This window comes from Leuciscus leuciscus (genome assembly GCF_965113295.1).
Source record: "Leuciscus leuciscus genome assembly, chromosome: 22".
Taxonomy (NCBI): Eukaryota; Metazoa; Chordata; class Actinopteri; order Cypriniformes; family Leuciscidae; genus Leuciscus; species Leuciscus leuciscus.
In genome coordinates, this window is record NC_138746.1 from 22,787,894 (window position 1) to 22,813,148 (window position 25,255).

Genomic DNA, 25,255 nt, shown 5'->3' on the forward strand with positions numbered 1-25,255 from the left:
ACCTTTGATTTTAATAATGCATAAGTAAATGTTGAAATTAATATTAACTAAGATTAATAAATGCTGAACATTCTTAGTTCATGGGTAGTTAACTAATGTTAACTAATGAACCTTATTGTAAAGTGTTACCAAAAAATGCACAAATGCTCTTCCCAAATTCTTCAGAATTGAACTCATATTAAATATGACTTTACAGCGCCAAATTATATATTTAGCATAACAAAGTTTGCCAGTGTTATGCATATCAGAAGATGAATATGCATGCAGTATGCATGTAGAAAATCCCCACATATCCTATTCAAAGCATAATAATTGATTATCTTGGTCTACAATAATTGTCTGAATACTTTATCACGGTCTAATGTATTGCCTTATTTTCAATCTGACCAGTGTGAACCTGTGGTAACTCACAACCCCACAGCGGCCCCGCTGGTCACAGGATACCTCCACAGAATGCTGTCCATGCCAGCTCAGCTCCCCAACGACCGATGCCACTGTCCCGCTCTGAAGGTAAAGTTAAACCATGAAAGCATTCTTAAAATGAGCGAGTTAGCACTCAACAATGGATCCTGAGGTAATGCCGCATGCAAAATGAATGGCCAATTAAAGCACATTTATGCCAGTCCGTATACCTGGATGACAGCAAGAGACAGAAATAACAGCTTATTAGAAGCAATTTAGCACAAATAAGGGGGTGTTTGGGCACAGACATGCACTTCATCAGCGGGCGATGCTCAGCTAATCTCTTCTGAAGTACAAAGAGCCAGAGTTCAGGCTAGGACTCCTCTTTGAATTTTGATCAGTGTTTTAGACCTGAGCCCATTTAGCATATTAACATTGCATTATGTAACTTATGTGTATTTAAAAGGGGGATCAAGGGCTTCCAGTTTTGGCAGGACATTCTGGACAAAAGGGAGATAAAGGAGACATGGTAAGGAATGGGTTTCATCAATCACGCATTGATTCTAAATAATACAAAATGGCTTAGTTCTTTGTTCAGTGACATTTCATAGATTTGTCCTTTAAAAGACGTGACAGAGTGCATGTGCATCAAGATTCACAATCTCTGGTTTTCTTGACATTATTATCAAATTTGTGGTACACTTTAATTCGTTAGTTATTATTATCCCAACATATTTAAAGCGATTTTTGGCTTCTCTGTGAGGCGTTAAGGATCTTGGCAGTAAATAGATATGTTCCCTTCCTTGTGTCACTTAGAGTTTGGAGCCACTGTAAGAATGTTTGGAATTCACACAAATGAACAGCTGATGATATATTTGTTAAGGACAAATGGTCTTTAAGGTCATTAGTCAAATTAGTTTGTTGTGTTTTGGAATAGAGACGTTTCTTGACAAGAACCACTTGCTTAGTCTGGGGTGGGAAATTCGGAATACCTTTTGGGAACAAGCAGCCAATAAATTTGCACTCCTATAGGACCAACTTCTGAGAAATGTTGCTTTACTTTCTACATAATTAATGCGGCTGCTGCCAAAAGTGTTGTTTTTTTGTTTTCAAATCCGGTAGGAAATGAGACTACAGTTTTTCTATTGATCTCTTTCAAATTACCCTGCACAACAAGTCACATTACTGTAGCCTTTGTTGCAAATGGAATTGTTGACTATGTATATGAAATTTATCAGACAAATGCCTGTTCAGTTAATTGCGCAGTCAAACAACAAAGCTTCTTTTATATCTTGCAGTACGTGTTAATTGACAACTGGAGTTTGTTATATTGTTGCATTTTGTTGCTCCTGCTGCTTCAGATGTCACATTTTTCAGTGATTGAATCCTCAACGAATGACTGTTCAATGTCATGCTAAATGTGTTTTATGAAATATTATGCAGCGTTCTCTCAATGTAATAGAATATACAGGACAAGTGTAATTACATTTGGAACAAGAACATGGCCAATAGCACATATTGAATTTATGATGCATTTCCAAGACATTGCATCAGAGCTGTGAATTTAACATTTTAACAGAGGCCTGCTGAAGGTGAAAGTGAATTTTATAGTTTTCCAGGTGCCTCTATGCTTGATAAAAATCATTGTTTTGGCTACTGGAGTATCAAGTATCGTTACAGTATACGGGCAGATAATTGGATAATTCAGCATTTCATGACACTCTAGGCTATTGTTTTCTTTTTTTGTAATACTGTGTATGTGCATGCTCCGGTTCTCAAGTTGTCATGGCTGGAATGCTACATAGCTCCCGTGGAATAAGTGGACAATCCCATGGGATATTCTAGGATCGGGTTTAACGCTTGTCGGAGACTCAAATCTCCATTTGCAGTAGTTTAAAGTCAATAGGTCATCACAGAGAATTTTTTTTCTTCCATTGTCCTATTTTAGAATGAAACACGCTTGCATATCTGCCTCTGACTTTCGTCTTGTCACAGGAGGGCGGCCGTTAATCAGCGCTCAGTGTCAGAACTGTCGGGACACACTTAAATTGTTGCCCCTTGTTCGTGATGGTATTAGACGAAGGGACATTAACATTCTACTAGAAAGCATTTTATTGGACAAAGAAACTAAATAGTCCTTAGTGGACAAGTCATTCATTTTCTTAAATTTGACTTTGATTTCTTGGGGGACATTCAGACACTTATTCTGTTGCCTTTTTTCTCATTTAATGTCAAATATTTTAGCATATTTGTCTTTGGACACAGTGAGCTACTTCGTCTGGACACACTCAGAGCTCACAAATATGGACTAAAGGACAAAAACCTCACATTTTTACTTTTTGAGTGTTATTCTGTTAGCAGTTATTGTCTAGTATCAATTATTCATATTTTTTTTGTCTTTTGTCTTGCCGCTCACTCATTAATCAACATTCACTGTCAAAATAGTCTGGACACACTTAATTTGTTGGCCATATTAGTACTTTTCTGAATGTGTAGATTAGAAAAGTTTGCACTCATGGCACTCATTGAGTGGGTGTAAAGTTTTGCAAACAGAATATAATTAACTTCTGTCCATGCTCATTTTAGAACTTTTTTTCTTTCTTGTGACATATTTTCTATGGATATAGTCAATAGCTTTTGTTTAATGGCGCAGCAGTGTACCATTTTTGATTTCTAATGCTACACTAAAAAAAAAGGCTTTACGAATGTCAATTGTATAGTAAAATTTCATAAAATTAAATAGAATAATCCTTACATATTATCAATTAAGAATGTATACAAATGTTTTATTAAGCTCTTTTACTCATTTAATATTCGTAATCCATAATATGAATAATATGTAAGGATTAATCAATTTAATTTGGAATTTTACAACAATTGAAATTCGTAAATCTTAAAAACAGGCTGAAATATTGTTTTGAGTGCTGTTTCAGGTGGTATAATGGGGAAGGACACTCTCATCCTAGAAGGAATTTTATTGAACAAAACATTTGCATTGGCCCCTGTAAAGTCATTTTTATAAAAATGTTGGTTGTTTTTGCGTGTCCAAGTGTTTGTCATCTTTTAGTAGTGTGCTGCTGGCACATCGTTGGCCTTATAAACGGCATGGCGTCTTTATGTAAATCATCGTTGTGGTTACATAAGCCTATTGTGTGTATTTGCCACATTTACATTAAACTCATAATACAAAAGCTCATGAGAATCTAAGCCCCATGTTTTGGAGCTTGTTTAAGCCAAAAGGCTCATATCCAGCATTGGGGGAAGAATCAGGCCCACATTTATTTATTTTTTTTGCAATGTGGGAATTCATGGATGTTGGAAACTGAAAACGCATTATAGATAAACGAAGCACACGCATTTCATGGCTGGCGATATTTCCGGCATCTCCTGCTGACTCTGTTCTCTTATTACTTCCTCAAAGAGAAACATTTGAATATCATAGACAAGCAAGCTGGTATCAAACGGGCATTTCAAGCTTTGTGTTGGCGATGTAATTTGTCAACGACACACCATTCTTAGTGATGTTTTTTATTTTAAAAAAAGAAGTGCAAATTTATGGAGGATGGGAGGATGCATGCATATGTATTCGAGCACAGGCTAGATTTACTGCACCACGGTGAATGGAAAAGGGGGGAAATAAAATCTTATATTTATAGACTGCATGCAGAACTTATTTACTTACTAGAGTGTCTATTTTTGAATTGCCTGATAGTATTTTTCACTATATTGAATTGCTTGGCGTCTTGTGTACCATTCATGTATGCTAAAGGATCTGTATTTTGCTTTTTGCAAGCATAATTTATGCTAAAAACCAATTGTATTTAAATGTTTTAACCTAAGTATGAACTTAAATCCGGTTACATTAAACATTAGATGTATAAACCAGCCAATTAGTGTAATATGGTGTAAGACTACTAACCAACAGCCATTTAATGCACTTACAGAACATGTTCATGAGAGCCAGGTGTTTAATGGATGTATTAGTGATGTGTTTCATTAAACCTTTCTAATCTCTGACTGTGAACACGTTCAACCCCAGAAGAGAAACCGAATATAAAATGCAGCCGATTTTCAAGGTAGTGTACGGCTATTACAGCGTTCTGAGCTATTAAGCTCACCGAATGTCACCCAAAGGTTAATTGCAGTGACCTACACAAGAACCCTTTCTCTGGATCACTTCGAACGTGTTTCTCAAAAGAGTTTGTACCCAGCGATGAAAATTGCCAGTCGCAATCGTGTTTCATGGATTGAGTGAAGTGGGATTAATCGCATGAGGAGTTCTGTTCAGAGCGAACCAGCATTTCTAGATCCTTAATACTAGCCGATGCACAACACGTCCAAAATGCAATTACCTGGGCTGGTTTTGTTGTTATGGAGATGTACTTTCTGACCACACTGCCTCCCTAAGAGTTCTCTCTCTCCCTGTAATCCAATATTAGACTAGGAACCAAAACGACATGAGTGATTTTTGGGCAGCAAACCTAAATTCAGGGGCCACTGGCATGCCTGAATTATTTATGAACCGGAGCAGATGTTTTAATGGCCTCACAATTCATTAAAGCTCACTCAATATTGTTCTTTGTAAACGGATTAAAATCTAGTGAATTTCAAGGTTATTTTTAGGTTGAATTTGACAGCATGAGTGTAGTTTGATTGATGGACCCTATGGCTTAATAACAAAATAGGAAGTTTGTGTTTTATTGTTTTTCCCTCCACCACTTCATTTCTTTGTGTGTACTGCAAATTTCAGCGAAAAACTTTCACTGTAAAAAAAAAAAACTGTTTGTTCAGCACATTATCAAGTAAAAGAAATGAACTCAACACTTAGGGCCCTATCATACACCCGGTGCAATGCGGCGCCAGATGCGATCCTAGTTTTTTTTTGCTAGTTTCAGCCCAGACGCAGTTATAATTTTTACGTCCTGCGTCACGTTGTTTAAATAGCAAATGGATTTGCGCCCATCTGTTCGCTCATGGGCGTGCTGATCTGAAAATGAGGTGTGTTCAGGTGCATTGTTGGCGCATTGTTATTTTGAGGCAACTGAAATAGAGTTGGCGCCATTGACTTTAGACCAGGTTTCAGTTGGTCAGTGGCGCCAACACTATTTCAGTTGCCTCAAAATAGCAATGCGCCAACAATGCACCTGAACACACCTAGTTTTCAGATATACATTTTTTATATAGGCGGGTCCACAACGAGCATACACTTTGTCCCGTAGATGGTCTGCTTGTGCGCTTTAACCTCACGCACGAGCAGATCCATTTCCTCTCTGGAGAAGCGTTCAGTTTTTCCGCTTGCAAATTCTGTCATGTAAATAGCGAATCCGCCATGGCGCGAGCACAACTGGCTTTTAAAGGGAATGGGAGATGAGACACTGATTGGTTTATTCCACGTTACACCCAAAACACACCCTTTACTCATTAAGAGAATAGGGACAACCAATTTAGACCATGCACCGGGTGCGCCGACCATTTTTCCCGTTGTTAAACTGGCAAAAGTGGATTCGGACACGCCCTAAGTGAACTTGCGCCCCACGCTTTAGACCATGTGCTTAGATCGTTAAAATAGGGCCCTTAGAATCTAAATTGACTTCTTTGTTTTGATTTTACTTTTTAATTATTCTATTATATAATTTTATATTTAAGGCGAGACACGGCAGGCAAAAAACTTTTTTACTGGTCAGTTTTGAGATTTTTGGATATTTGTCTTCAATAACATGTCTTCTTTCAGACTTGTGGTGAAAAAAAGTCCGAAATACACATTTAGGTCTTTATTTTACTACACTTTGTTATTGCGTCTGTAGATTTCTCATAAATTCAAAAGTTGGCGTTCTTAATCAACATGCTGCTCCGCGATCGCTGTCTGCTCCATGTCATCACATGCACCGCTGCAAAGCACTTCAGTAGCACCTGTATACACCAAACTTTCCAGTCTTATACCTAGTTATATTATGAAGACATTTACTGAGGGATTTGTAAATATATTATTCCTAGCCTGATTTATATAACATTTTATTCCAAAAAACATGGCAAAAATCATTTTTTTTAAGGCTATTGACAGTATATTCTGATTTACAGGATTACAAAAGTAGATATCCAGTAGATAATTTTTTTCCCATCTAATATGTGAACACAATGAAAAAATAATTTTTAAGCTGGCTTTATCCAATACTCAGATTTCGTTTTTTTTTTTATATATATGCAAATTAGCGCATATTTATTTAGATATAGCCTAATTTGCATATTTAAACATTAAATTACAGAAAACTTGTAATACATTTTTTCTCATCTTAATGTAGGTAATCAACTGGGAAAGTTTCATGGTGATATCTGCTAGTTACAATTTTTACCCTATTCACCTGTAGTGTCTCTGTAGTGTCTCTAATAAGAAAGTGCTGTTGTATGGAAGATTTATTTATTTAGTTATTTGCTTGTCTTTATTTTTTATTAATTTATATTATCATATATTTGTATTTATATTTGTTTGTTTATTTGTTTGTTTGTTATTATATAATAGAATTGGTCCCTATACTCAATTACAATTTAAGACGATATTCCAAAACCATGGCACACTCAGATTAGCCCTGCTAGTACTACGCATGGACCACAGACTTGCAGTAGTTTTACTCTATTAACCTTGACTCTAATGTTCTCAGGCACGTCAAACAAGGTTACTGTGGGTCTTGAGCTTGTAGCCTCCCAATTATCGAGTAATATTATCCAGCTCTGCAGCTGCCGGCCAGTGTGTTACAAAGAGCCCCAGACAGCTGTAATGGTGCAGAGCACTATAGACCTCAAAACCCACTGCTTAATGTGTCAATACGGGATTGTCCACCAACATGCCCATCTGCCATGCCCTCTCCAGGGGCAAGGAGGGAAAGACAAGGAGAGAAGGTATGACTATTTGAGTGGAATCGCTGTGGCGGATGTTAACGGAGGCTTTCGACTGTCTCCTTGCTGTTAGCTGGATGCCACACTAATAGATTTGTATGATCTCAGTGATCTTGAGAAATCATTAGTCTGTCATTAGTCTCTTTCCAGTGTCTTCATGGGCAGCAACGGGACCAAAATCTGCAAACCGCACTGTTAGACTTTTAGCATAAAACGCAGGGTATCATAAACTCATTTTAGGAGGATAGATGCAGAAATTGCCAAAGCATTCCTGTGAATTTCACTGTACTGTGTGACAGGTGGTATATGTAGCCTGATGTTTCTCTGCAGATGTTATGAATATCTCTCATGAAACTATGGTAATGCAAAACAAGTGAACTGTATCGCCCTGTAGGATTAGACGAAACCTCTTGGAAGTATTGAAGGATTGCCACTAGCCAGAATTGGTGCCCTTTCACTACAAAACGCTTTCAAAACTAAGTGAGCTACATATCTAGACAGCATTTTAAGGCATCATTTTCATGTCAATGCTGCCTTTAACAATACCTTATTTTGACCAAGATCCTTCACATATGGCAAATCCCAGATTGCACTGCAGCAACTCGTTTTTGTTTTATCGAATATTGTAGTATTTATTGTAAATAATGTATCCAAGCGTATATTTTTATATTTAAATTGTAATCTTCAAAACTTCCCCAGTCGCTTGCAGTGACTTCTCTTCTCTGATGACACGTTTTTAGGCACGAGGGTGGGACAACCTGTCACTAACATGACATCACAGCAATAGCAAACCACGACCATCCAATCAAATCCCGATGGACAAAGTCAAGTCCCGCCCTACTTTTTTTTTCAGTACCAGTACCAAATCAAAAGTACCAACAAAAAAAAAGGTTAAAAACAAAGATATAAACAACTACACTGCTGTTTTTGTTGTTGTTGTTGTTTTTGAAAAAAAGTAATAATTGTGAAATATTATTTCATTTGAAAATAACATTTCCTTGATGAATACAATATACAGTATATTTAAAAAAAATCCTCACCCTAAACTTTTTAACAGTTTGTATAGTGTTAATGGTTCAATATAATAAAAAATGTATTACTTTACCCAATATTTTATTTGTTCTAGAGTTGTATACATTAGATTTATTGTTTCGTTAGCTAGGCTTAGGTAAAAAACTCTACTGAAGTCAACTGTCAGATGAGTTATATAATTGCCAGTTTATAGTGTACCAAATCAGTCATTTGAGTATATATTTAGAGAAGAAGGCAGAGCAAGGCAGTCCATTATGTTTTGAAACCAAGCTAAAGTGTCCATTGAAAGATTCACACATCACATAAATTTAAGCAGGTTTTAAAAGCTTCTAATAGTTCCAAAGCAGCAGGGACACATACTATAGTATTTTATTGCTGTTGTAAATTTTTTAGAAATCTCTGTGGAGAAAATTAGCCCATGAACCTCGATTATGAGACACATCATTACTTAATGGTGCTTATACTTGTCAATTTCAAGCAACAATTTATACATCAAGAACTCTTGTTATAGATCACTGATGAACTGTAAGAGCTGTCAGATCTGGCCAGAGTATTTGGTGTTTTCTTCTGTAAATGAAGTTGTTATTCTTCAGGGTGACAGGGGCATAGCTTCTTCCCCTGATCTGGATGGTATTTCTGGAAAGGTGCGCATTTATCCACCCTGACTGTTTTATAAATGCTTAAAGAAAGGATAGGTTGTCTTTGAATAGCACCTTGCGATAGTAAGTGTTTTCCAAATAGAGTTTCTGTCACTAGTCTGAAGTGCTTCTTCACACACAGGTCCGATAGCACACTTTCAGAGTGCCATTCCACTCTTTCTGAGGATGCATTGGGTGAAAGTATTTTTTTGTCTGCCAGTGGTTCTTCACCAGATGCATATAATCTGCTAGAAAGGTTTATTTTATCCTGGGTTGTCTGAAGAGGCTTGAAATCAGATTACGGCGATGGGATCTCTTCTATCAGTCAGTTTGGGATTAGACAGTGACAGACCACAGGGGACGAAGTCTGCAAATTTATGACTCAACATGCTTGTATCGGACTGAGCTGTACACTTCTGGAATCTTAATTGTAGAGTTGCTTTGTGGGAGAAAAGGCTTTGATTTTAAGGGAATTACTTACTGTAGCTACTGGAGATGGGCTATACAATTTGTATGAAGATTAACAGATTCTGACTGAAGACATTTAGTTGTTTTAGGCTATCAAAAGGTCTTATACTGAAATAGTTTTTTTTGTTTAGTAAACATTGTTTTTTTTGGGGTTAAGTAGTGCTTTCAAGGCAACACTGTATTAACCCTTACAAGCATGAAGGTTTCTCCAATCATTATTACATATTCGGGGGACGGGTCTTTAGCGACCCGGATCTATATCTAACACAGATGGATCTCTACCAGTTGTGATAATATAAAACTCTCCTGATATTAGAGTAACAATTACAGAAGAATAAAATAAAGCATATTTTGTTACCTTTTGGAGCTTGGAAGGGTTCATTTTGAGCAGATGTTTTAAACCATCATACTGTCCTCATCAGAGCTCATTTCCCAGTACATTCAGCATCTGGCTCATATTCTCAAAACTATCATTTTCAACATCTTCAAAATCAATATTTTGATCGCTGACAGCTTCTTCACCAGATCCACCATAAGTGACAGTGACACTAATATTTGATTGGGTTCAGTTCTTGCTCTGCAGTAAATCACTGAGACATTTCAAGTTTTGCTGATGATTTTTCCTATTCTTTTGTTTTCTGCCTGCGGGAACTGTGAGTGAAACATCACTTTATCATTGTGTATCAGACAGTGCCGCCGTGTGGAACAAAGGTGAATTGCTATTATTAAGTCATCAAAGATTCAATTATAGTTGTGCAGAAAAAAAAATACCTACACCGTTACACACCCACAATTAAAAATAAAATAAAAAAATGTATGGGAAAACGCATTCCTTTATAATTTTCTTTTCTTATTATATTGTTTATAATGAATTGATTGAGGAATATTAAGAAGGTTGATGTCTACCTTTAAAAAATGAATGAGGAGGGTGGTAGTAAATGACATATCGGGTCACTAAAGACCCAAGGTATGTGTTTAAGGGTTAAACTTCCTTGTTTTGTTTTCCACCCTTATTCAGATTAATGTTCTTTTTTTTTTATATAGATAATTTCAGACTTGAATGTGCTCTCTGTATTTTATAGAAAGGCTGTCAGTTGATTAAACACTGGTTAATTATAATGAATCAGATTAATCGCGTGTACAATGTCTGTTAAGACAAGCCCCCAAATTAATATTATTCAAAAACATTATGTACATTTTATTGTGGCATAAAAAGTGACTTTAGAATTTGTTCTCTGTAAGAAAAATCTGTTGAAAAACAGGCAATGTCCTGGCAGAAAAATACCAGTACATTTTCCATTAAGTTTACAGACATTTCTTTTAATCCTAAAATTCATATTAACATTGTATATTGTCATATTTTATTGCCTTTTCTTAGGGTTTTTTAATTTCAATATTATTGTCATATAGCAGTTTTTTTTTTTTAAAGCCCCAAATTCTCTTTCATTTCGCTGCAGACTCTGGAAAAAAAAATGGCATGGCAAAACTTGGCATTTCAAGCTTGAATTGCTCTGAATCACATTTTTGATGACTTTGTGCAGAGCTTAAAATAAAGCCTGAAATTAAAGCTTACCTTAAACTTTAACACTATTCTTGTACTGCCTTGCAAGCACTGGAAATTTTCTTTTTGCAAAAGTGAATCTAGTTTTTTTCTGGTGAACAGCAGGGCAGGGCATTGCAGGTGAAAAGGTAAACACCTTCAGTTTATCACCTTGAACTCAAGGAGAATTCACATTCTGATTTCCATTTCATGCTATTAATATTTGATTTAGCTGCAAAGTCAAGGCTGTAGTGGAGTCTGGGTTCATGCTGTCAGTACTTCTAAAAAGCAAACACTCTTTTCTCTTAACTTCTCTTATTGCTTTACATGCAAAAAAACTAACACATTTGCATAGACATGCTGTAGCTTGGAAACCAATGGTGTTCTGCCTAGAGTGCATTGGCTGCATACATATTCATGTGTATATAAATCCCTTAATGTAGATGGGCAATTTAACGTGCTGTAATTAAGACTGTCCAATTCATAATCATCTCACCATGATCAGACCAAAAAACAACCGACTCGTACAGAGAAAGACAGCGAGATTGTGTTTCTTTGGCCCCTGGAGAGCATAGGGTGGCCTTTTGTGCATCACAGAGAGTGAACTGTAATTATGAGCTGGTGCAGAACCAGTTTTATTGAATCTCATTAGTGAACAATAGCCTGTTTTAGTAAACACAAATAATGGGTAGCTTACAGTAAAGAACCAGAATTATGCACTTATGTTGCTATAGTTTTACTAGTTGTATTATGGTGTATATATATTTTTGGAAACATTAATTATATTAGTTATTAATAATTTTCAATAAGTAATACATTATTATTATTTAATATTTAAATGCATATTTTTTTACAAATAAAATTTCAATGAACAGATTCTTAATTGTTTAATACATTTTGTTTTATGAGCCATGCATGGTGGAATTGCATTTATCTAAATGTTCTAATTTATATAATCAATCGACTCCAATTTTGATGTCCATTTCTTTGAGGAAGTTATCTGAAAACTATGCATTGAACATTTTGTGGTGCAATATGGTGCTCTTTGACAACTTAGTGTACAGAAAAAAATGTTTTCCAATATATTTTCTAATATTTAATTACATAATTGTAATGCCGTCACACAATTGTGTTCAACTAATAAAATTGTCCTGTCGTTTGACTTTTAAATTCCTTTGAATTCAGTGAATTCATCATTCATCTTCTTGACATTCAGATTTGACTATTTTAAACGTTCCTAATTTTTTTGGAGGTCTCCTACAACAGGTTTACATGTATTCAAGGTCAAAAAACACTATTTTTCTCATAATATACATTGCACATCACCTCTTTGCATCATCAGTGTATAAAACGGTTTCGATAAAGGATTCAGTCTCTCTAAACTCCTTTCCGGGAGCTTTCTCTGCTCTGGTTGGTCAGCTGGCCCAGTCTGTTGTGATTGGTTGTCAGAAACGAAACGTCCATTACCATATCTGAGTCTGGTCAAAGTAGACGTTGTTCACAGGCAGCCAATGAAGACCATAGACTGGCATTATGCAAATTTGTTATAAACCTATATAGATGAAACCTCGTTTCAGCAGTTCAGAATCGATTCTTTCAGGAGACAGTAACTTTGTTGTATGTGTACTTTGATCTTTAAGACCAGACCTTTTACAGTCACAAACAGCTATATTACACACTGCATGAAAGGTAATATAAATAAAAAAGCATAATAGGGGCATTTTAAAATTCACACTCCTGAATTAAATGGTAGCCAGTTCTCACAATCTTTTTACCCGTCCCTGTAGACAACATCTAGATCCTTCCATTCGCAGTGAGAAAAGCTGCATTGTTAGACGGCTCTGACCAAGTAGTTTGGATTGGATCTCCAATGAATCAAACGTAACTGAGAGTTGTCGTGACATGATGTAGAAACCAAATGCTCAGCAAGGTGCACATATTCTAGGTCACTCTCACTATATCTGTAATGAATTAGCGTCTCCTGAGGATCGACATGCAGCTGTCAGCTTCACCTGCTAGACCGTTAAACACATTTGATCCTTAGTACATGCTGGTACGTCTTTCAATTGTAAGTGCACAGATTTCTGGCAAATATTGCCAGAATACAGTTATCCCAGCAACACAAAGATTAACTGATGTACTTTGTAGGATGTTTATATTATCTATACATTCACATGTTGGGGGATTTGACGCTTAAAACTTTGCAGACCTTTTACAAACAGCAACTATATTACACACTGCATGAAAGCTGCATGGGGATTTGTTGATTTGAGGAAAATATATGCAGGAGTTTCAGCATTACACCGAGGTACAGGTGCCATAGTCGATGAAAAGATGAACTCATTAAATCATTAATGGGCTTGTAATACAATAACAGTTTATCCATTCTCATTTTCTACAGACATTTAGGACATAATCCATGATACTTTTTCAAAGGAATTGTGGTTTCTTCTAGTTGTCGACTGATATGTCGCTTAGCTCAGTTAATTTGCTGATATTTTACATTTTTTAATTATCGACATCTGCCGATGTGTCGGAAGTGGGGCTTTTATTTCAGGGTTCCCGCGGGATCTTAAAAAGTCTAAAATTCTGAACTTTAAATTTAAGGCCTTAAAAGGTCTTAAAAACGGCCAGATTTTCATCCGAGGTCTTAAATTTAATTTAGTCAGGTCTAAAAAAGGTTTTACCCTCGTTCATTTCCAGAAACGCGGGCTGCAGAAAGTTATAACAAAGTAGAAAGTTATTACAAAGTAGCAAAAAAGTATGGAGTCGTAGCCTACAAAGCGGAGCTCTAGAGCAGGGGTCTCCAACACGTCGCTCGCGAGACAACAGTAGCTCGTGGACTGATTGGAGGTCGCTCGCCAAGAGGCCGTTCACATATCGCGTCTTTTGCACGCTCAAGTTCGTTATTTCAAATGTAGGCGGGCGGCAAGCGCGCTCATAATAGAAGCGATGCGGCCGTTTTTTCCAGGCGGAGCGAGATGAAAAAATCTCAACTTTTTTTCAAGAACAAGAACCAACCGATCAGCTTCACCCTCTCCGTAACACTGAAAGCTCAGTCAACATGAAGGATGGGGGTGCACCCAAACACTACAGGTGTTTTTCTCTTCTCCGTAAATAAATCTCGTAGCAGAGCTACAGGCTCAGCAAGCGTTTATCGGTGGTGGAAATCCATTAGCTACTAAAACTTCTTTGTTGTTGTGGAGAGCGCAGTGCATGGTTGCATAGCAACGACAGACGCCACGGGAAAATCGGACCGAATTTTACTATTAATAATAAAAGATAAGCTAATGTGCATTGTAAATGTCAGTAATTTATCTTTTTTTGAGTCATTCTTTTTATAAAAAATATTTAAAGGCTGAAATATTATCTTTTTATAAAAAAAATTTTGTCAAAACTTTATTTGAACTTGTAACTGTTAGTAGATAACATGTTGCAAGACACCTTTAAAATCTGGCCATCATTTTTAATGTTATTATTTTAATGTTTATGTAAACAAAAAGTGCATATTGATGCTAATTTTATTTGTTATTTGCTGGTTAATGCGTCGTGTAGGTCTTAAATTGCGATCTTTATGGTTTTAAAATGTCTTAAAAAGGTCTTAAATTTGACTTACTGAAACCTGCAAGAACCCTGTTATTTTGACAGTTGCTGGCGTTCTCAGCGCCAAGTTTTGGGGGCTGTTTACACGACACCATTTTCAACTAAAAAAAAAACTTTTTTGAAAACGGTCTCCGTGTAAACTACAAAAACGTGAATCTCTGAAAATGATGATATCATGCGCATGCATATTACGTGTTCAATCATGTTTCATCGCCATCTAATGGCTTGGCAGCAGAATACAGTGTTTTAGTCGTTTTCGCGGATGCGTGTGAATGGGGATCGGTTTGACAATGGTGTCATCTGTACGCTGAAAAATTTGAAGGAAAAACGTTTCTGTTTTAAGCATTATCGTGTAAACGCATCCTTAATTAGTTTCCTTAATTCGTTTGTTAATAGTTCCTTAATAACTGTTCTAATACATTATTGGGAAAATAGTATTCTGTGTTTACAAAGAGAGTAAACCGTATACGACAAGATATTATAACGTTTACTTTTCTATTATTAGTAATAGGATGGCAAACACTAATATTTTTTTAAACTTTGAATATCTAATAAACATTTAATTTCACAAACCATGCAGACTTAATCGAATTCAGCTGTGAGATTTTCTGAAGTGTGTAGCCTATTTGTAGTGTGTCAACGATCAACGTGTGTATTCTGTGCGTGACGGTCAGTCCGTGCGAACTCAGTTCAGCGTCGCTGGAGACGTACAGTCGACGTTGAATATTTCAAACTATGCTGCGCTTCATCCAATTTCACATGACTGTATCCTATATATAATAAGTCATGTGAAAAAGAAAGGACACCCTTTATAATTTTATGGTTTTACGTATCATAACAAAAATCATCTGGTTGTCAGCAGGTCTTACAATTAACGTAGGTATATACAACCTCAGATGAACAACGACAACACAACATATTACACCGTGTCATTATTTATTTAGCAAAAATAAAGCCAAAATGAAGAAGACATGTGTGACAAGCTAAGTACACCCTATGATTCAGTTGCTTGTTGAGCTACTTTTAGCAGCAATAAGTTGAAGGAATCGTTTTCTGTATGACAGTATCAGTCTCTCACATCGTTCTGGAGGAATTTTGGCCCGCTCTTCTTTACAACGTTGCTTCAGTTCATTGAGGTTTGTGGGCATCTGTTTATGAAGATCCCGCCACAACATTTCAGTCGGGTTGAGTTCTGGACTTAGACTGGGCTAGTGCAACACCTTGAGTACTATTTCTTCTCACTTTTTCATTTGTAGTTTTATTTCAATGCAAGAAGATGGCTCAGGACAGCACATATTACTTTCATAACACTTGTATACTTGTTTTTTGACAACTTGTGTATATAATGGATCAGACAAAAAACTTCAAGCGGTTGTCATCATTTTTTCTCCCTCCAGCCAGGGACATTGGTAAGGGTACAGCGGCCCCATCCTTGATTATATTGCCGTGGTGACAGGCAGTTTTACAGCCCGTCTGATAGATTTAGCCATACTTTTAGGGGTGTGTTTAGACTACACAGCCTCCCATGTCATTCAAATAGCCATCAAAGTGTCTCAGAAACACCCATTGTGGCCGATTCTGACCACGCTTCGATATGAAAATAAACTTATTTTGCCAGACTGCTGTTGTTCTCTCTGAATTATGTGATGGCGGGGAGGGATTTTAGCTCTAGAGTTCACAAGCAACAACTTTGATTTCCGCTTCTGTACAAAAACATGGATGTATGCCTAGATTGTTAGATCTGGTTTACATCTCAAGATGAAAGTAGATTGCTTACTTTTGGAGGCCCTTCTCTTTTGGTTGTTTATCCTAGGTGTTATGTTGTAATATACTGTGTATATATATATATATATATATATATATATATATATATATATATATATATATATACAGTACCAGTCAAAAGTTTGGAAACATTACTTTTTTTAATGTTTTTGAAAGAAGTCTCTTATGCTCATCAAGCCTGCAGTTAAAAAACAAAACAAAACAAAAAACAGTAATATTATTAAATATTATTACAATTTAAAATAATGGTTCTCTTTTTTAATATATTTTAAAATGTAATTTATTTTTGTGATGCAAAGCTGAATTTTCATCAGCAAGTACTCCAGTCTTTGGTGTCTTATGATCCTTCAGAAATCATTCTAATATGATGATTTGATACTCAGTTATTATCAATGATGGAAACAGTTGTGCTGTTTAATATATTTTTTTGGAATACTTTTTTCAGAATTCATTGATGAGTAAAACGTTAACAGCATTTATTCATTAAAACAGCATTTATTCAAAATAAAAACATTTCTAACAATATAAATCGTTACCATCACCTTTTATCAATTTAACGCATCCTTGTTGAATTAAAGTACAAATTAGTACTAAGTTATTGTTCCCAAACTTTTGAACGGTAGTGTATATTGTTACAAAAGATTTCTATTCTAAATAAATACAGTTCTTTTTAACTTTTTATTCATCAAATAATCCTGAAAAAAGTATCTCAGGTTATAAAAAAAATATTAAGCAGCTCAACTGTTTCCAACATTGATCATAAATCATCATATTAGAATGATTTCTGAAGGATCATAATAAGACACCAAAGACTGGAGTACTTGCTGATGAAAATTCAGCTTTGCATCACAAAAATAAATTACATTTTAAAGTATATTAAAAAAGAGAACCATTATTTTAAATTGTAATAATATTTAATAATATTACTGTTTTTTTTTTATTTATTTTTTTTAACTGCAGGCTTGATGAGCATAAGAGACTTCTTTCAAAAACATTAAAAATAGTAAAGTTTCCAAACTTTTGACTGGTACTGTATATATATATATATATATATGGCTAAATTTGGTTATTTCTGTGAGAATATAAATATACAAATAATAAATATATAATGGCAATCATCAATTAAAACCATTTTGGTACATCTCACTGTTTTCTTTTTTTTCCCCAGCATCATGAACTAGGAGGGCTATGAAAATTTTACATTTGAATTTAAAATTCTAAAAATGCATCTCAAGACCCCTGCATTCTGTTCCATTTTGCTTTGTTTTTGAGCACAATAACCCTATATGATGGAGAACGAAGTCAGTGTTCAGCGAGTGAAAATATATCAATGCTAAACTTATACTTAGCCTCTAACACACACACACACTGGCAAGCCAAATCTAAGAATTTATTAGCTAATGGCTATATAGACATTATTTAGTCGTCCAGAGTGAAGATTTAGTCACATATGCGAGTGATTTACTCTCATTGTAGAGGGTTGTTAAGGCAGATGTAGAACACTCAACTTCACATACTAGACATTGAAAATAGACATGTATCATCTCTTCATAGTTCACAGCTGTGAAATGATCATTTTGTGCCAGTGTTTTACACGGTTTGTTGAGAAATCTGGGCAGAGGCGGCGATTTGAGAGTTGCAATTGTTTAAGAATGTGAGTGTGCAATATCAGATATGAGACACAAAGAATACTTTGACATTTCCTTGGGAAAATCCTTACTACAGTAATGAATGGCCATTTCATAAACATGATTGGCAGATGGATTGTAGATAGCATCGTCCAAGACCTTTGAGCTAATCTGTCTGAAAAAGGCGTGCTTGAATGGATATGCGAGAACAGATAACTCTCTAGGGTGAACAAAGCTACTGTCAATTGCTGTTTAAAAATCTGCTTCCTTTTCTTAATATAATGGAGGCTTTTTCCAAACTTCCCTAATTAAATATGATTGCCCTTGATGTTAGAGAGACAGAAACTTTCCAGTTTCCACACTTTCCTTTGCTATGAACTCCTTACGAATCACACATTAATTGAGCAATAGCCTTGTTTTGTACAGTACGTTGATTGTAGGCAGCCAGACCGCAAGATCATGTGTGGACTGATTTTGTTTTTATATTCCGCATTTAGCCTAGATATTTGTTAATGTCAAAAAGTACATGAGCAAAGATGGTGCAAACAGACTGAGCATGCATGCACATGCACAATACTCTAATTTAGTTTAGGCTACGTATGACGTACAGTATGTGAAACGTAATGAACATTATGGTTTCGATTCTTTTAACTACTTGCCAAATGGCAGGGTTCAAAAATGAGGCTCGACCTATTGTAATTTATTTTGTGATGTATATGCGTTTTTATGCCTTGAACTAAAACTAAAACAAGTTTTTATCAAATTTTTTGTATATTTTTTATTGAGAGGTTCTAGAGGTTTTTGTCCAAATTGCAAGAATGAATGGGTAACACTTTACTTAAAGCCTTACATTAGTAATACCTTTAGAATGCTTTGTACATAAAGGGTTTAGGTAAAAGTGTTACCGAATTATTTGTGTTTGTCATCAATTGGAATGGGTTGAAAATTAAAAATCAGTGAGTAATATTTTGTTATGAAAACCATAATTTCCCAGCAAAAGTTGTGTTTGTGAATTTATTTGCCTATAATTAAACAACTGTATTCTTTTTAGCGGAAAATATTGTTGAGGAAAAAAAAGACATTTTATACTAATAAATGTTTTCAAAATTATAAAAATACAAAATATGTAAAAATTAGAACTTGAGAAATTGAGAACCATATACTATACGCAATAACTTGTTACGCAAATTCATAAGCCGTACACATAACACAAACCCTTTTCAGTTAGATTTCAAGAATCTTTAATTTAAAGTCAAGAATGGTTCAGTTGAGTCACTGGGTGAGTCATATGAATGATTAAAACTGCTAATTAATGTATTTAAAACTGATTTGACCAATTCAATCCAATAACTCACTAGTTGGGATTTGTGAGTTTGACTAAAAGAACCAGCTCTTAAGAATCATGCGTTTGTGAATCAAACTATTATTTGTGCTGCATGTTTTTTGTTGTGTTCAACCTGCGAGGACACCTTGATGTATTATTACTCTGATTGTAAGGGTGAGAAGAGAGAAGCCGGAGAGCCCGACCCTGTGTGATCACCTTGGAAAGTTGTAAGAAACCTGATCAATCTACTATATCTAAAGACACATGGCATTATTCACAGAGTCAACACCCAGAGTCAAAATGTTCTAATGGCTGGCTAATTTAAGTCTTTTAAAGTCAATACCTGATATCTGAGGCCCACAGGGGTTATGTGAGAACGTTCAGAATGGAATGTGCATGACGCCGTGTATCACTTGTCCGTTGAGAAACTCGGAGCATAACATGGTGTGTTAGTTACACTATCCTTCAGAATATTACGGGTTACGTGAAGCGTTAATATAAATGTCCTATGCTATGAAAGGATGCATATTTGTTTTCAATACTTGATTAGCAGAAGAAAGCATTTTTCATATGACATACCTAAAAATGTTTAGTGTTATATATGATAAACAGGTATCACTGGCAATGGTGAAGCAGCTCTGCATGTTTCACTAAGTGAAAGTTTGATTCAGATGGTATCGTCCTGAGCTCTACTACTTCAAACGTTTGTAGCAATGAATCGCTGAGCAAATGGAAACTCGCAAAAAGCATTTCCTGGCGTAACCCTCTTGGCATTTGTGGCCAGCGCTGGAGATATCTCTGTTACTCCACTGGATCTTGTTCCAAAGGTCTTTGAAGGCCTGCCATTCAACATATCAACAGTTCTCTCTGCTTAAAACATGCGCGCCTCTGAGATGGACCTTGCTCTTTTTTTTTCTTCCTGATATGAATTTAAATTTGATCTCAACCAAGAGTTGGAAAGGCGCTGTGGAAACCGGTCGCTGCATGTTATATATATGTATTTGAGAGGTGTTAATGGATGTTTATTATGTCTATGAGTCTGTAAACATGTCTGCAAGTACCTGTGTGTAGACATTGGCCAGATTTGCGCACTTTTGGACACTCAAGTCACTCTTAAATAGATGGCAACTCCAGACAAATTATACTAACGCTTTTCTCAGAACTATTTTATTTTTTGTAATGAATTGGTGCCAATGCGAAATTAATTATTTACTTAATGCTGGGTAGTAACAGATTACATGTAATCTGGATTACGTAATCAGATTACAAAAATTAAGTACTTAGATTATATTACATTTTAAAATACTCATAATCAGACTGCTGTTACTTTTCTATTGATTACATGATTACATGTTATTCTCACAATGGCAGTGAATTATTCAGAATGATTTGATCCAACTTGCTTTTTATCTTGTAAATGTTCCTTTCTAAAAAAAAAAAGTCTACTGCTTATATACGTTCATAAGGTCTTCCAGGTTGAAATCGAACACCCATACCAGCCACTAGTCATGTGACTATCACTGAAACTGAGATCTACACAGCATTTGATTTACCAAAATCATTTCACTTTTAGGATTACCACAATAGCAACAGCAATAGACTGTATTTTACAGAAGTCAATGATCTAGTTGTTTTGGACGTTAACTTTGGGCTTTTATGGAGGAACGAATGAATGCTGTGTGAATGAATGCGTTTCATTCAACTGCATGAATGAAAGAAATGCACTAAAATCGCACAGCCCTCGTTTCTTGCTGTCATTGCTGTAGGGTTGCTGTCGTTGCAATGTCTCCGCAAAGACATTGCAATATTATTGTCCTTTTCCGACATCTTGTAGAACTGGTGAATATGTACTGAAGCAATTTTATGAAAAAAGTCTCACAAGGCTCTTCTGAACAGCCTTTATAGAGACCACCGATCAAACTATATTCACATTCTCAGCAGTCAATTCACATTTATTTGTATAGCGCTTTTCACAATACCTATCTTATTGTTTCAGAGCAGCTTTACAGAATATGCATGTGTCTACAGTTTAGAGTGATCTGTTATTATCAGAGGTGACGGTGTCCAAGTACATATACAAATCTCGCAGTTAGCTAACAATGCATTCAATTAAGGCAGGAACAATGAGCTCATTGAAGTAATAATTAGAAGTTGTTAACACAATGATTACAATGTTTAGAAAATGTAGCATTGGTGCATGTGGATTCAGAGTTTGCTTCATCTAAAGTCCTCGCAGGAGTTGAACACGTCAGGATGGGCATCCCGAGATAAAACCAAAAAAACGAATAGAAAGTAATTAGCATAGCTGTGGTTCATAACATTTCAAGCAAAGATAATCATGTGCATTTGAGCTGATATAACTGGAGTGCAAGGTTATGAGATGTATTATGTGAATGGTTGATTAAAGAGATGTGTCTTTAATCTAGTTTTAAACTGGGAGAGCGTGTCTGAGCCCCAAACATCATCAGGAAGGCTTTTCCAGAGTTTAGAAGCCAAAGCCCTCCTTTAGTTTAGAAGCCCTCCTTTAGTGGACTTAGATATCCTAGGTACTTACAGACCCCCAAGTTTTGTGACCTTAAAGAGCGTGATGGATTGTAGGGCGATAGAAGATCGGTTAAATACACATGAGCTAAAGAATTTGGGACCTTATAGGTCAGTAGTAATACTTTGTAATTGATATGGAACTTAACAGGTAACCAGTGTAGAGATGATAAAATTGGTGTTATATGATCATATTTTCTTGACCTAGTAAGAACTCTAGCAGCTGCATTTTGGACTAACTCTAGCTTGTTTATTGAGGATGCAGGACAACCAGCTAGTAATGCACTACAGTAATCTAGTCTAGAGGTCATGAATACATGAATTAACTTTTCTGCATCAGAAACAGATAGCATATTCCAGAGATTAGCGATGTTTCGGAGATGGAAAAAGACTGCTTTTGTAACATGAAATATGAGTTTTGAGTTTTGGAGGATGAAGTAACAGTACTTCCTTCTAAATGCAAATTGTATTATTAAGGCCCGTTCACAGCAAGGACGATAACGATAAAGAGATAGTTCTAAAAATCATTCTCGATATTAAAGAATAGCAGAGTTCACACCACAGCTATAACGATAACGATATAGAGAAACGATATCGTTGGGATCACTTTCTAAACTATTTTTTTTTTCCCAGCTGTTGAACAATAAAACACTGACAGCCAATCAGAATCCATTCTAATTTAAGCATTTAAAATGGCATACGACATTGCGGAGAAGTTAATCGCCGAGGTCCAGAAAAATCCACCACTGTTTGACAAGTCAAGCCCCTTTTCAAGAAAATGGATATGGAAAACAATCGTTCAATCGATCAGAATAAATGGTGAGAAGTATTACCTCAGGTATCCAGCGCTCGCTTCGACAATATTGTCTTGCTTCCATTGAAGTTGCGGTGACTAGGTGTTGTTATCGTTCGTTGGTGTGGACGCAAATATTTTTTAGGTTTTTGTTCCAATAAGTAATACTTCAGTCTTATCTGATTTTGAATAAAGCTATTATTGGCCGATAACAATTGGCGCCCGGTCAAACAGAGCACCCTTATAAAAAATAATAAGTTCACGGTTCTCTTAATATGTCGGTTAATGGTCACATAACATGCAGATAAACCATTTTTTTCTGTTTTATTTTGATTGTTTTTATTAAAAAAATTATCTATTTTTATTTTATTTTACGTTTTTATCATTTAATTACTTAATATCTTTTCATTAAACTCACAATGTGATCTCATTCTGATGTAATGTAATATGTAATGCACTTGATGTTGTTGATAACAAAGAATGGAATATATTTTCTTTCTCCGTCTTTTTATATCAATATGGTACAGGATTATCCATTCAATTCAATGTGATATATGAGTTAGTTCAAAAGTAATTAAATGGTGTAGTAGTCAGATTATCTCACCTTAAATGTGTAATGCAATGAATTACATGTTTTTAGGTAGAAATAGGCTTTCATAGAAACTGTTCATCTTTTTGTGAAGTGCTACATTTCTTTAAAACAAAATGAAAGCCATTTGATTAAACATATAATCTGATGTGATTATATTCATACATTAAGCTTGGCTTCAGTGTCCAAAACCTTTTTGGGAATGCTGAGTGCGTGTGTGTGCCTCTGTATTGGGAAGATGCCAGATTGTTTTGTGACCTGGCCTGTTCTGCAGCCAGGACGCGCTGTGCTGTACATAATTATCAGGCAAGTGAGCAGAATACCCCGGGGCATTTTGACCTCACGCTGGTGTGACGAGACTGGGAGAAGGACACAGCCCTGATTTTAACCCATCCTTCACCTGCCCGCTTGTGCTGAAGTGCCCAGGGCAAGCAGAGGCTAACTATGCAGTCAGTCTCTCCATCGGAACAGCCTGTAAGGCCTGGAGCTCAAGCCCCTCTGAAAAGGGCCAATGCAGCTGTTCTTAACTGGGGCTGCTCTCGGGGAGGTGGAACAACAAAGGAAAGGTGCACTGGTTCCCTCAAGGAGTCATTAGATTCTGCCAAAAGCAGGACGGGAGTGCACTCTCCAAAGACCCCTCTGAACATACATCATTTAAGAGCAGCCTCAGTCTAACCTCCATCCCAGTCCCGATGCGAGCTTCCCCCTCCACCCGTGTTTTCACAGTACTGCAATCCTGATCAGGTTCAAGTGCTGATTCTTACATCCTTCTATCTTTTATGACCTCAGTCAAAGTTTGGTCAAGAAACGATAGGTGTAGAAATGTAATCGCTTGCTGGATTGAGGATATAGTTAGATAGATTTTAATATAGTTATTAGGGTTACAACTTTATTTCACGGTGTCATTGTTACAGTGTAATTATATAAGTACTGAGTAATATTTATTAAGTGCATGTACTTACTATAGGGTTAGGGTGGGATTAGGGTTTGGTTGGTTAGTTGCATGTAATTATGCATAATTAACTGTTAATACTAGGACACTGTAAAATAAAGTGTTACCGTTAATAGTTAAATAACTAATGTTAACTAATGGAACGTTATTGTATTGTAAACTTTATTTGTACTTTTGTATTAAAGCAACACCAAATATTCTTTTGTACCACAAAATAATGTTTCCAAAATCGTTGCAGTGGTTCATCAACTCGTAACAGTGTGAACTTCTGCATTCACTTTGCAACCCTCTCGGCTATAACCGCACAATGCAAGTTTGCCAGATCGGGTAGCGGATCTGTAGTTCGAATGAGACATAAGAAACTACTGACTGGCTTTATGGCAAGCGTTGCAATAGCAAAAAAAATAGCAAGCAATGTCATTATTTTGTTTTTCTTCGTTTCTGATGTCGCAATACATCATACTTTCATAAAATTATGCAACATACTCTACCTTGTCTGTGGACATCGTTATTTCCAAAGCCGGTGCTGGATAAACAAATTGCTAGTGTGCGACTAGGCAAAATTATTTACAACAATTCCGCTTCCAACCTGTAGGGGGACCAAAGAGGAAAAGTGTTTTGATGTTGCTTTAAATGTAATTTTCTCTTTCTTTCTTTCGACCCACCCATGCATTTGATAGTGTTTTTTTTTTGTTTGTTTTTTGTTTTTTTGTGTTTTACGTTAGCCCGACCACTCGGCAGGTGTGTGCCTGACCCCAATTAGCAAGCAAGTGTTCTCTTGCAATTTCATTGGCTGTTGTTCTAAATAGTGCAAGAGAATGGGAAGTGCTAAGATTACATCTAAAATAAATATTCTATTTATTTTATTTTTTTTAAAGCCTCACTATCATCATTCTCACAAACAGAGTCTCATAGTAAGACAGCTGATGCAAAAGAAGGTTTGCCAGATTTATGCATCTTATTTGTATTGGTCTAGTTTTATGGAGACGGGCTCCAGATTAGTGTTCTCGAGGCCGAGCTTTCCCTCAACTGTCTTGACAAGCTTCGCGATCACAAGAGTAAATTAGTC

At 35.9% G+C, this 25,255-nt stretch overlaps 1 protein-coding gene across 3 annotated transcripts in view; it reads left to right on the forward strand.

Annotated features, from left to right (window-relative positions):
* LOC309486937 (uncharacterized protein) overlaps nucleotides 1-25,255 on the forward strand; it is a 182,420-nt gene that overhangs the window by 24,302 nt on the left and 132,863 nt on the right. For 2 of the 3 annotated variants that reach the window (XR_014201711.1, XM_082154416.1), the window contains exons 8-9: nucleotides 391-510; nucleotides 869-931. Coding sequence is in view for 2 of the 3 variants with exons in the window: in XM_082154416.1 (XP_082010542.1) it covers nucleotides 391-510; nucleotides 869-931 (183 nt within the window). In the remaining variant the exon portion in view is untranslated. The remainder of the gene's footprint in view (nucleotides 1-390; nucleotides 511-868; nucleotides 932-25,255) is intronic. The other variant, XM_082154417.1, reaches the window with a different exon arrangement.